Source organism: Seriola dumerili, unplaced genomic scaffold (genome assembly GCF_002260705.1).
Source record: "Seriola dumerili isolate Sdu_G_001 unplaced genomic scaffold, Sdu_1.0 BDQW01000074.1, whole genome shotgun sequence".
Classification (NCBI taxonomy): domain Eukaryota; kingdom Metazoa; phylum Chordata; class Actinopteri; order Carangiformes; family Carangidae; genus Seriola; species Seriola dumerili.
This window is the reverse complement of record NW_019174329.1, coordinates 523,532-536,276: the sequence shown is the minus strand read 5'-3', so window position 1 is coordinate 536,276 and position 12,745 is coordinate 523,532. Positions and strand designations below refer to the sequence as shown.

General features: G+C 40.0%; 1 protein-coding gene across 2 annotated transcripts; it reads right to left on the bottom strand.

Annotated features, from left to right (window-relative positions):
* Positions 1-4,783: 4,783 nt before the first annotated feature.
* LOC111220812 (torsin-1A-like) lies at positions 4,784-9,646 on the bottom strand. 2 transcript variants are annotated; one of them, XM_022744041.1, is made up of 5 exons: positions 9,337-9,646; positions 7,668-7,933; positions 7,385-7,560; positions 6,209-6,336; positions 4,784-6,112 (listed from the first exon to the last, which is right to left on the bottom strand). In XM_022744041.1, exons 1-5 carry the CDS (start codon positions 9,533-9,535, stop codon positions 5,868-5,870), a joined length of 1,014 nt encoding a protein of 337 aa, XP_022599762.1. In that variant the 5' UTR covers positions 9,536-9,646; the 3' UTR covers positions 4,784-5,867. The 2 variants fall into 2 exon arrangements, with proteins under 2 accessions (XP_022599762.1, XP_022599763.1); XM_022744042.1 differs by lacking the exon at positions 9,337-9,646 and adding an exon at positions 8,759-9,054.
* Between the last annotated feature and the right edge of the window lie 3,099 nt (positions 9,647-12,745).

Here is a 12,745-nt window from a genome sequence, read left to right as displayed (position 1 = left end):
AGGCGATATTGCATCTGTACTGGCTCAGGTCCCGATAAAGACAGAGGGATGATGAAATCTCCTGAGAAATGTAAAGACCTAGTTCACTTTCAGTCATGGCTGATCTCCTAACAGTAATGTAAAGAGGTTACAACATGGTGAACCGATCGACGTGTATTCACTCGGTCTACTGGGTCCATACAATCTCAAGTTACAGTCAGTTACAATATGAGCCTAGAGTTACTGACGTCACTGGCTGTACAACAGCCGAGAGCAACAGACACAGTCCTNGACAGTCCTAGTAACCGCTAAAACCTCTGTAGACAACGTCAATATCACCACCTGAAATGTTTGTCGGTACGGTTTGTCAGTCGTTGCACTGATTATACTTTTAGCTAAAGAGCCAACCTTGCTGCTACTCACCGGGCTAACAGGAAAGTTGCGAGCTCGGCATCAAACCGCATCTCTTTCCTCTCAGGAGCCGTCTCCAGCGGTGGAAAGCCACACCGAGAGTTACTCGTGTTGCTTCTTTTCTTTGCCGTTGAACGTGGTTTCTTGTCGGGAGCGGTCCTGCGGGATACAGATGAATATTACCTTTTAGGAGGTTCAGCCATTCCTGTGTTTCTGTGATGCTAACCTTAAGCGGCTGGAAGTTGTTCTTCTTCGTGGGACTGAGGGCAGACTTGACGCTCCGCTGACTCACACAGCGTCTAGTGTCACAAAGTGGTATTACAACACAGGACAGGTCGGGGCTGGCTGGTGCGCATGCGCATTTCAGTAGATAACTCTGAAATACAAGAGATCTTGACCATGACATCGTCATTGTGGTTGCTTCACACACTGTTGATAGTGTTAATTCGTTTTTTTGAACATTTTAAACTAAACTTCTGGCCACATCTTCTATTGCACCTTTACAGCACAACCACCAAAGCTGACATTTAATAGTAAAGCTACATGTTCTTTGCCCACATTGCAAACCGACTTACAGTTTTAACACTTAAGTTAAAACAAAGCGATGAGCTTAACTTGACTGATATTGACACATTTGATGCATAAAAAACATATTGTGATTTGCTTTGACAGTATACAAATATATGCTTGGAAAATAAAATACAATTATGCTTTTCCCTTATACTTACATTCAATTTGTGATGTACAAACGTTTGTATTTGCCCATTTTGCATTCAGGCCAGTAGATGTTGCACTGTTCACATGAAGCATCAAGATATAAACCCTTTGTGGAACCACTTTGCTGAGAAAGTAAAACCTCAGACGCCGTGGGACTCGCATCCAGTACCAGGCAGTTGATTTCTGCAAGCAAAGAAGATACAACAGCCCGGGAAATTTTACTCACCAAGTATTACACTTACTGACCGTGGACTGCTCACAGAGCCAGGTTTCAGTTCATTGCAGCCATGCTGGTTTTTCTTGTGTCCGTATAAGAGGTCATGGCACTGTGCTCCCAGTCACTGTATGTTGGCAGTCTTTATGTTACGACTCAGCTAGGGGAAAAAGGGAAGCAACATAAAACCAGGTGTTATTAGTAAATCAAATTTACTGATTTAATTTATTGCGTAACCAGGAGGGTAAATAAGTAAACAAAGACACAGTGACACAGTCAGAATTTTAAACCTAGCCCAGTCCCCAACAATCACTACCAGCATCTCAAACCAAATCACAAATTACACACAAATGTTCACAAAGGTGGTACAGAGGCGAGCTGCCCATCATGTCAGCCGCCACTAATGATGTACTGACTGGGCTCTTAAACTTTCTTCCTCTGATGCTTAAACGGCAGCAGCTGTGGTGGGGGCTGACAGGTTCATTGCTGCACCAATAGGAGAAGCCGGCCTTGGAGTCGAGGCTCCTCCTCTCTGCTCCGACAGGGACAAGTAATCCATCAGTTACTGTTAAAATGCCCGAGCTTTGTGCAGCAACAGGCTGTAATAACAACAAAAACGGATCTGTCCTTTCTTTCCCAAAGGATGCAGAGAGGTAAGTCTAGACAGGGACGGATTTTAATATTAGCTACTGTCACATTTCATGCCAGTTACCTTCACTTGAGGGAGGGACAACACCCACTTAGGAGACCGGAACTCTCTCATTTCATACCATTGGCGCTGCCTGTAGTGCGGCATCTTCTCTATAGACGATCTTTGATATGTACAGCCGCCTACAACGGCTACCTGACCGCAGCAGGCTCCTGGATACGCGGTACGAAGTCACTGCTAACACAGTTAGCATTCATAGTTCGAGGTAAACTTTATATCTTAGTGTTAAAATAATCTTAGTAGCTAATTGCATACATGTCCACATTTGGTAAATATCACATATATGAGGAGAAACCTTGTAATATTAGCTGAAGTTACTGTGTGTAAGATAACTGTGTGGTGTAACCGCTTGTATTAAAACCATAGACCGAGGGAAAACATGTTATAACGTGTTTTAAAATGAGTTCTGCAAAGCGAAGGTGACGTCACCGAACTTAGTGTTAACAGAGACAGCGGGTTGTCAATGTAGGTAAGTCACGGTCACTAAACGATCCCGTTATTACAGTGAACTGTCGTGTCTGGAAGTGCTGTTAAAAGAGCAGAGCAGCGGACGTGTGTGTCGTGTTTGTTCATATTAAGTTTGGTTCAGTGTTAGTCGGCTAGTTTTCAGCTCTAGTTCATTTTATTATTGATGACAGGAGTCAAAACATCTGTTGGAATGATTCTGTCTCTGTCAGAATAAAGAACATCACTGAGAGCTGACAATCATCATGACGTGCACCTGCACAATGACACCAAACTGAGTATTAGTTTCTATTCTATTGTTATTTCATGTAAAACGGTTCAGCAGACTGTTTATTACAACTAAGCTGAGGGAATAATGTATTTTCAGATATCTGTGAGTGCTGTTTCTTTTGTCTTTTTCTCTATACTTTACAATAAGATATTGATCTGATTTCTCTCTATTATAATGTTTTTTTCCATCCAGCCAAGGTCTGGATCTTTGGCGACACCTACAACCTCTTGCGGCAATGATGGAGGCCCTGCATCACCTCCACCTGCAGTGTCCACACATGAAGATCTTCTCTTCCCAAACATAGACACAGTGTCTTATATGATAATATAGTATTTTTTAATGTAACACTTGTGGCCATAACATTGTTCAGTCTGATCAGCTGTGCTTTTCCTTGTTCCCTACACCCTCACTGTCTTATTACACTCTCTGCCCCATGTCAGACATACAATCACATGACTTTTGGACTCCACTGTAGCTGTAACATTGTCAATAGTTTAAAACATTAGAGTTCATATTTCATAGTCCTCAGCCATTATAGTTAATATCAGTGTGCTGTTCCAACAGCATCACTTATTTAGAGGGAGATTGTTACTGAAGCAAATAAATATTAACTGTCTCACACATTAGGACTTATGATGAATAATGATTACACTTGTTACTAAAAATTCTGTTGCAGTTGATTCAACTACTTTTTTTTATTAAGCAAACTTACATATGACTAATTGGACTAGTTGGAAATTAGTGAATTAAAGTTTTCACTCATTCTTGAAATTTGATCTTTAACGATGATAATGCCAAGGTAAATTTCACCGGATTTCCTGAAACTTTTAAATCACTGCAGCAACTCACATTTGGATAGGTTTAGTTTGATAATAATTATTACTTATTCACAAACATTAAGGCATAGGACAGAAAATTGACTGTCAGTTTAAAGAAAGAGATGAGACAGATAACAAAATTCAGTCATGACTACATAAATAGAAGGGTAGAGGTTCAAAAGATCATAAAACATTTTGAGGATCTGAGGATTTTTTATCGTTGTTGGAAAAACAGTACATCAATATTTCTCAAAATTACTGTAATAATCTTGTAAAAGCTTTAGTGTAATTTACAATTTTCACCGAAAGTCATAGCGTCAGTGACCTTTGAGACAAGCACTCAATGTACTCTGACTTCTCTTTGCTAATTAGCTTCTTCCGCTTCCTCTCTTTGTTATTGTTTGCACTGGAGGAGGAAAGGGCGGGAAGCAGCTTACAATACATTTCCGGCTTCTAAATTTCCGCAGGTCATTTATAGAGCAAGACAGAATATAGATTTATAAAACACACCACAGACCTGGGGACAGGTAGAGCATACATCAGTGGATTCATGACTTCCGATATAAACATTACGACACCAGCCTCTGTGTGTTAAACCTTACAAACTTACATAAGTGATCTTAAGCCTTAGCTATCAACTACTTTAATTTATCCAACAACATAGTGAGTGAAATGCACAAAAGAAACTAGAATATCTTCAGTTATTAGTCTATCATTAGTGTCTTTTTTGGGTATCTGAAGTTCACCTATACTTTGAATTGTGCAATTTTTTAAATCTAGAATTAATGCACTGTAATTTGAGTTTTTTAGGTGCAGTTAATATACAGAAACAAAAATCCATTAAACATCTATGCACTAACAAAAAAAACAAACAATGTCCATTGCCCTGCCTGCATCATGTACCTGCCTGTTTCTCTCTCTTCATTATTTTAGGCCTGGACTTAAAGTTGTACTTTGCCCAGTAGTTTAGCAAGATGTTTGATTATTACATAACTGCTATTTCAGTCCAAATGTTCCTCTGCCACTTCAGTCTTATGTTAATCCATAGCATTCAGTGAACAGAGGAAAGGTAAAGCTGAATGATTTGACTCAAATAGGAAGAGAAATGTTTGTGGAAATAATAAAGATGTTTAGCTTCCTCTAGAACCACAGTACTTGCGCTCATGAACCTGATGTGAAGCATGCATCAGAAACAGGGATACAAATAAAAATTTCTCATTTTATTTGTGATGTTTTTTTTCCTGTGTGTTTCCTAGTGTTTACAGCAAAGCAGCTCAATAATATCAGCTTTACATCCACACCTACAGTGTTTCTCCACAGTCACAGCAAACTGTCAGAGTTTGAGAAACCAACAGAACAACTTTTTTCACAATGTCTGGGCAGGTCTACGTATGATTTAACACTTCCTCCTCTTTAAAGACAAATTATAGTACAGGCAGGATTCTGCTTTAAAAAACATTTTGACTGGATTGGGGCACAATTATTACCTCTTTTAAAATCAATCAACCAATCATATAAACAATATCATTCGAATGTTATATTATGAACAGTCTGCATCTTTGAAAATAAGAAAAATCAAGTCTTGGTAAAATTGTTTTTCATGTGTGTTGTGAGAATATTATCCTGAGTTCATGAAGTGTCCCACTGCAGCTCATTAAAAAAAAAATTCCAAGTATCCACTCAAATTTACATCTGAATTATGTATTGTTGCATTTGAACAGTGAGAATTTTCTAGGAGCAGCTCTGCAGTGCTAGCTACCCCACAAAGTCCGACACTGCTAATGAACTCGTATGTACAGTGGACATGTGTATAAAATAACACAGTAGATGTTATAAAAATCATGACAGCAAAAACTTAAGGCAGATGTTTTCCAGTAATCCATGTACATGGAGTACAGATTGAAAAACAAATTCAAAACAGTAACGTGTCCATTTCAGGACACATGTAGTCATTATGAATCTCTCAGGAAAACAGCACCGTCTTTGAAACTCTCGTTGTGACATAAAAGCAGATATCAAACCCCTTATTCAGTTAGAAAGGATAATATTCCAATCTTATTATTTCGTCACTCAACTAGTGCTGAGCGCTTTCATCAGCCCCTTCATTCAGTGTAAGCAAGAGGAAACATTGGAGAAGGCCTGCTGACCCTCTTCGTGGCCCTGAAGTCAGACAGAGAAACCTCCAAAGAGTTCAGTCAGCTGGACTTCCTCTCTTCAGTCATTTGGCTGAGAGCAGTTTTCTTTATTAAAAAAAGTGCACGTAGCGTCCATCCCATGGTGATATTATGTGTAGTAGTCCAGCTTGCTTTCTATCGTCTTGCAGCCTTTGACAGAGAAGACTCTTTCAGATTTGGGGAAATAGACCAAATCTTTGGCCAGTTTGTCTGCCAAATATTGGTCAGGCTCCACTCCTCTGTCTTTCATCTCAGCCATGACACACTGGACGACGTGTCTGTACTCCAGAGGCAGCAACGGGACGAAGAAGTCCACCAGGTTCTTGTCAATCAAACTTGTACGAAAAAACCCACCTATAGGGAGAGATTTATTTTTAAAAATCCATGTTGTTTATCAAAGCTAGTTTCTGAATGATAACGACACAACAGCATTCCAGCATTTATACTCACTCTCTTTGTTGTTGAACACTGACAGAGAGAGCAACATTTCCAGGTCTTTGAGCTCGATCTCCTCTCGATTTCGTCCTTCTTTCCAGAAATCTAAAGCTGTCTGTGCGATGCTGTCCCCACCAGCATTGCTATAAGGAAGATCAGAAACATGCAACGTATCAAAATTTGCCTCTGATTAAAAGCCGCAACAGGAGGGCTGGTATTGTTGTCACCTTGTGAGGCTGTGTGTGTGTGTATGTGTGTCATCATGGCAGAATGTGGTCCCTGAGACACCTGTAGTAGAAACTACCACAGATGTGGTAGTTTATATGTCTACGGACAGATTTTGTCACTGCAATAGCATCACAACCTCGTAAGCTGCAGTCTCTGACATCAAAATGAAGTCCAAGCTCGAAATCTGGGGGTGGTCCAACCCATGACTACTGAGTACTTATGTAATAATGTAGCAATAACTAGTAAGTACTCATGAGTTGGAACATCAACATGTTCACAAGCGTTGTGGCTGGTGGCAAGATAGTTTCTAATTACCTATTTTACATTGATCAAAAATCAATATAAAATGTACCGTATATATACATTCACACTCTTTCATACCTATAATTCTTTCTTACTGCATTTTTACTACTCATCTGCTCTGAATTGTATTTTCCTTTTCAGTGCTTGCTATTAATGGGACCTTATAAACAGACAACTGATACATTTTTGGTTGATACCTTTCTGTGGTTCAAGTGAAAATGTTTGGGGACTTAAGAGCCTGTATACTCCGTCTGAACTGCTTGTTGGGTGGTCAAATAGCTTCAGAAACTCCACCCTCACACATCTTTCCAACATTGGATTAGAGGGATCTGTATCCAAACATTTTTGTAACCTTTTAAAACCAAAATTCTACCATTCACACCCACTTCATGTCCTGATTAACCAGCTGTGAGAAGGTGAGAAAGGGTTTGAACTTCTCTCTCTAGCCCTATCTTTTCTTAACAGGGCAGTTCCTCAACAAAGTGCAACATTCTGAATCCCTTCCAGGAGAGACTGCCTAAAAATGTTCACTCCGCCTTCGAGTGTGGCCATTCGGAAAAAGCTATAAACCCTGATGTGGTCAGACGACACACTGTATAAACTTGATATAAAGTATAACCAAGTTTATCCCAACCCTTAGGAAAACGTTCAGCTTTTCACCTGAGGAAGATAAAGATGGCTTTCCGATAAGAAACTCCATCCAGCTTGTCATAGTAGTCCAGGTATGGCTTAATGCTGTCGATCAAGCCAGGATGCATCTTGTCCATCTCATCAAAGATGAACATGGAGCGTTCACAGTTGGTGACATTCCCTTTGATCCACTGCTGTAACTGAGACTGAGAAGAAACAGCAGCATGTTTAATTCACACAAAAGGCTGAAAAACAACTATGTCACTGTGTTTTAATTGAAAGTAAAATGAATCAACTTATTCATACCCCATACCTTGTATGTAAGATATTGACTTGGATGTGGGAAGTGAAGTGTGGATGTGAAAACATGAACAAAGTTGCTGTCCATTCCCTCCTTGTAAATGCTTTCAGCAATCAGCTTACTGACAAAGTTCTTCCCTGTGCCGGTCCATCCATGCAGAGAGAGCACCAGGGGCTTCTTTGGGTTTGCATTTTTCATGAATCCATTCACAGCTTTTAAGATGATGCGTGATGCTATGTGCTGTCCAAACAGTTTTCTGCTCAGGTCAACCTCGAGTGCTGGGAAGAACACGGTGAAAAGTCAACAGGATCAGTGACTGCAAACAGTATGTCATTTTTGTTCCACCCAAAGAATACCACCTCATCTGTCAAACGTGGTGGTGGCTCTGATATGGCTTGGGCATGAATGGCTGCTAATGGAACTGGCACGCTGGCATTTATTGATGATTACACTGCTGTCAGAAGCCACAGGATGAATGCAGAGGTACACAGATGTGTTTTGTGTGCTGACATTCAGTCAAATGCATCAAACCTCAATGGACAATATTTCATCATTCAGGAGAACTACAGTTCAAAACATACAACCAAAGCAACCAAAGAGCTTTTCAGGGTGAAAAGTGTAATATCCTCGACCATCTGAGTCAATCCCCTGATCTCAATCCACCTGATGAAGGTCAGGCTAAAGGCAAAACAAGTAACAGCAGACTGTGGGTGACTTTAGGCAGTCATTGACTACAAAAGGACTTTCCACAAAATATTAAATATAATGATTTTATTCAACTACTTTTAGGCCCCTAAACTTTGGGCACTATGTGGCGCTATCAGAGCTGTATCTTCTACAGTTCTTACTATACAGATGTAAACCTACTCAAATTAAAGCTCAGGATTGGCACCATCATATAATTTCAAAGTCGTTGTACTGAAGCACAGAGCCTGAAGAAGAAAAGAAAGCCTTACTTTCCTCGTTAGGTTTCGATTTTGACGGTGTAAAAACAACAGGCAAGCCACGGCCAAGTCATTGTCCTAAAGACTGCAAGTTGCTGTAAAAAAAAATTACTGTTGTTTGTACCTGTAGTCGTGTTGGAACAAGGTGCACATGCTTACCTGTTGCATTGAAGGCTATCCATTTCGAATCGCAACTTTCATGTAAATAATTGTAGATCGTCCGGCCCAGAGACGCACCGATACCGATCACCACTGTTGTTGTGACCGGATCAAACGTGTTTACCAGTACGGCGGTGGTCGACAACACATGTAACAACAAATATAAACGTGTCGCTTTCATTGTGGAAACCACTTAATTTCTGACATCGGTCGCTTTTTTTGCGTGATAAAACAACCTTAAAACCACGGAGAAACCGTTAGCAGACCAACTAGCTTCTTTGCAACGCGGAACTTCCTTATACGTCACAAACACGTGATACACATACTGAGCTCTGTTCAACACAGCCATACAAATGTTTGCTAAGTTAGATGCAAAATGAATAAATTCAAAGTATTATAGTAAACTTTACGCATGTTTATACTATTTATGTACTTATGTAGCTAACTGACAATGTAGCACACGCATTAGCTTGGGTAACGTTAAATCAATCAGTAGTTTAAAGCTGTTAAAAGTATGAAAAGACCACAAATGAGTCCAATGTGGTGGCTAAAGTGTTAGCCGGATACACGTGTGTTACCTGTCCTGTTGAACGAAATCCACTCGGGTCGACAGCACTCGTGGAAATGGTAGAATATGTTCTGGTAGCTAGCTAAAAACGCCGTCAGAGTCGCAGCCATGCCAACCGCTATGGTGGTGCTGATGGGTTCGATCGCCTCGGTCAGGCCGGAGTAGACCAGCATCCACAGCAGCAGGACGTGTCGTTTCCTCGGTTTCATTTCGCACAAGTGTGGCCTCTTTATCAAAAGAAATTAAAAAAAAGGTAACGTGTCTAATCGCTTGTTAAAGCGGAGTGAACACTCCGGGAGGTGGAGAGGCGTTCCGGTTGTCATGCACACGCAGGAGTGACGTCAGAGTCCAAAGGTTGTTCGATTAATGGTAATCTTTTTTCTTTTCTTTCTTTTTTTGCTCCAAATCTTCCCAAAAAAAGTAATCTTTCCAAAGGCCTAAATAACATTAACCACCTGTTTAACAGCAAGGCACTTTAAATTTACAATTACAAAAAAATTAATTCATGATTAAATAAAGTGAATTACTGAATGATACATAGAGTAAAATAATTTAAGTTTTATGTATTTTCTCTTCAGTGGTGAAAGGAAAAAAATATTGATGCATTAATTCATATTTCTGACTTGTCTGTCATCACTGTAAAGGTGAGAGACAACTGGTTATAGCTGAAAGCTGCAGAGACCAACAATAACCTGTGAATTTATCTAGAGTTCAAAATCCTGTACACTAAATTATTTTTTGTGACTATTATATAAAAGAATTGAATCCTGGTACACACAGTGTAAGGTGAAAAGTAAACACACAACATACATATTATCAGTTAAATAAACACTGAAGGTAGGTTGTACATTTAAAGTAGTATTACATGTAGCAAAATGCAGCTTGACTCCTTCTCCTGAGTCATTTGGCTGAGAGAATTTTTCTTTGATAAAAAAACACACATTATGATTGAACACAGTGTCCATCAGATGATATAGTTGTACAACCTTCTCCCTAACATCTTGCAGCATCTGTTAGAGAAAACTTTTTTAGACCTGGGGAAATAGTTCAAATCTTTGGCCACCTTCTCTGCCACACCCCGGTCTGGCTTCAGCCCACTGGCTTTCATCTCGGCCATGACACACTGGACAATATGTTGGTACTCCAGAGGCAGGGAAAGGATGAAGAAGTCCACCAGGTTCTGATCAATCAAGCTTGAATGCCACAAACAACCTACAGAAAGAGATGTTCAGTTGGCAGTTTACACCTAGCTAAAACAAATACAATCTAATATGACTGCCTCACAATAAATCCTTCATGAAGCATTTGTTTAGTTTGTTTTAGAGCGGTATTAATTCAACTCTATGGTCAGTTTGGAGACAGTAGTTTGTGGTGCTGTTGAATTGTATTTTTGTTATATTCACAGGTGTTTTCTATTATTTTGTCTATTATTTCGTTGTTTCTTTCCATAAATCTCAAGCTCTTTCTGTGATGACCTGCCCTTCAGCATTGCTAGGAGGAAGATCAGAAACAGGCAATATTTGAGCTATTGTTGTTGTTATCTCATTGATTTCTCAATGCAAGGCTGGAGCCACACCAGCAGCACAAATTACATCACTGCACCAAAATAAAACTGAGGTTTTTAACTTTTGCTTGAATAAAATATGATTTTTGTCTTGGATTTAAAGCTGTGACCAGAGGTTTATTTAGAAAAATCTCAAAAGAATCACATTCTTAAACATGAAGGAAGAACATACATGAGCTGCTGAATCTGAAGGGAAAGAGAGATTAAAGACTAAACTTCACACTATAGTAAATAGTCTCATATGTCCTTATTAAAGAAATAAGGATAGATAAAGTTCTCAGTTAGACACACACACACTCACAACTATTCATAATATTCACCTTGAAGGAACAAACAAATACTGTTGCAACAGAACAAACAGTTTTTTTTTTGTTTTTTTTTTAATTTTATTGATGGTGGGGTCTAAATGACACCAACCCTGTAGATAGAAGATAGGAGACAGAAGAAAGGAGAGAGGACATAGGAGAGAGGAGAAAGGAGAGAGGAGATAGCAGAGGAGAGAGGGCTATTCATAATATTTACCTTGAAGGAAAAAAGAGAAAAAAAGAGAAATCTTTTTCCTTCAAAATGAATATTACATGTCGTCTAAATTAAACCAACTCTATATCTTCTTAGGAAGATGTTGGAGATGCCGTTTCTCATAGAAGAGAAGAATCTGGAGATGGCGTTGCGTGGATTTGGTGATGTCAGTTGTCTTTTGAAAGAGGCAGCAATGTAGTTTGCAAGTTGTGGTTCCTGTAACTTCATGGAAATCAGAACCATCTCTGCACAGCGCCATCTCTTACAAAGGTCCTTGAAAATGGTCTTGTCGAGGTGTTGAACTGTCTCTGGGGTAATGTGGAACTTGGTGCCTTTGACTTCAGCCCATGTTTTTTCAAACAGATGTTGAATGATGACACCTGAGTCTTCAGAAAAGTTAACTTTTGCCTTTCTGAACACGCGGGTAACGAGTTTTTCCACGAGAACCCTGACAGACATTTTGTTTTTTTCTGCCTGTGCTCTTGAACCCTGCAGAGGTTCAGACTCACAAACTGAGGCAGATGCTGCCTCCTCTTGGAGCTGTAATGATGCCATTGGCTCAGTGTTCATTAAGGCAAGCGTCACCCTGCGACTGTGGCCGGCAGCCTGAGTGTTCAGCCACCAGCTAATCAGTGCTAGGAAACAAACCACTCTGCTCTGTATGTCAAGATACATGTTGGGATGGGACTGAAGTGGTCTTGGAATTATCTCTGGGGTCATGTGAGAGTGGAGCAAATCACTAAGTTCTGTTGTGAATACCAGGACTTTACAAGGTGAAAGGTCGTTGAATCTCTGCAACGCCTGATCTTCATTTCCACTTGGTTGGTTTTCTCCATCTTCTGTCAGAAGCAGAGAGTCAACACTAGCCATGAGTGACTGGATTGACTCTCTGCTTTCAGCTTTCGCGTCCCGGTGGAATTTTGTCTTTAATTGTGCGACTATCCGATGAATGGATGCGCTGATAAATCTCTTGGCAAAAAAGGTTTTTAGCTTTGCCTTCACTCCTTTCAAAGGAGTTTTGGGGCTCTTCTTGGATTTGGGGCTTGAACTTGAACATTCTGTTTCTTTCAAACTCTCTGTTTCTTCAGTATTTGCCTGAACAATGAATTCTGCAAGACTCTGAATCTCCAGAGAAGATTCAGATCGCAACAGCTCAAGGTCAGAGTGTGGGACTTCAACCATAAGAGGTTCTGTGAGTGCACTGACCTCCTTGCTAATTAGTGTCTGTACAGAGGTGATCTGGCTTTCTTCATGGTTTGGTGATATGCAAATTTTCATTTTGGCAACGAAAGCCTTTAACATTTTGCAGGCATGACCAACCATCTTGTTAAGTGTG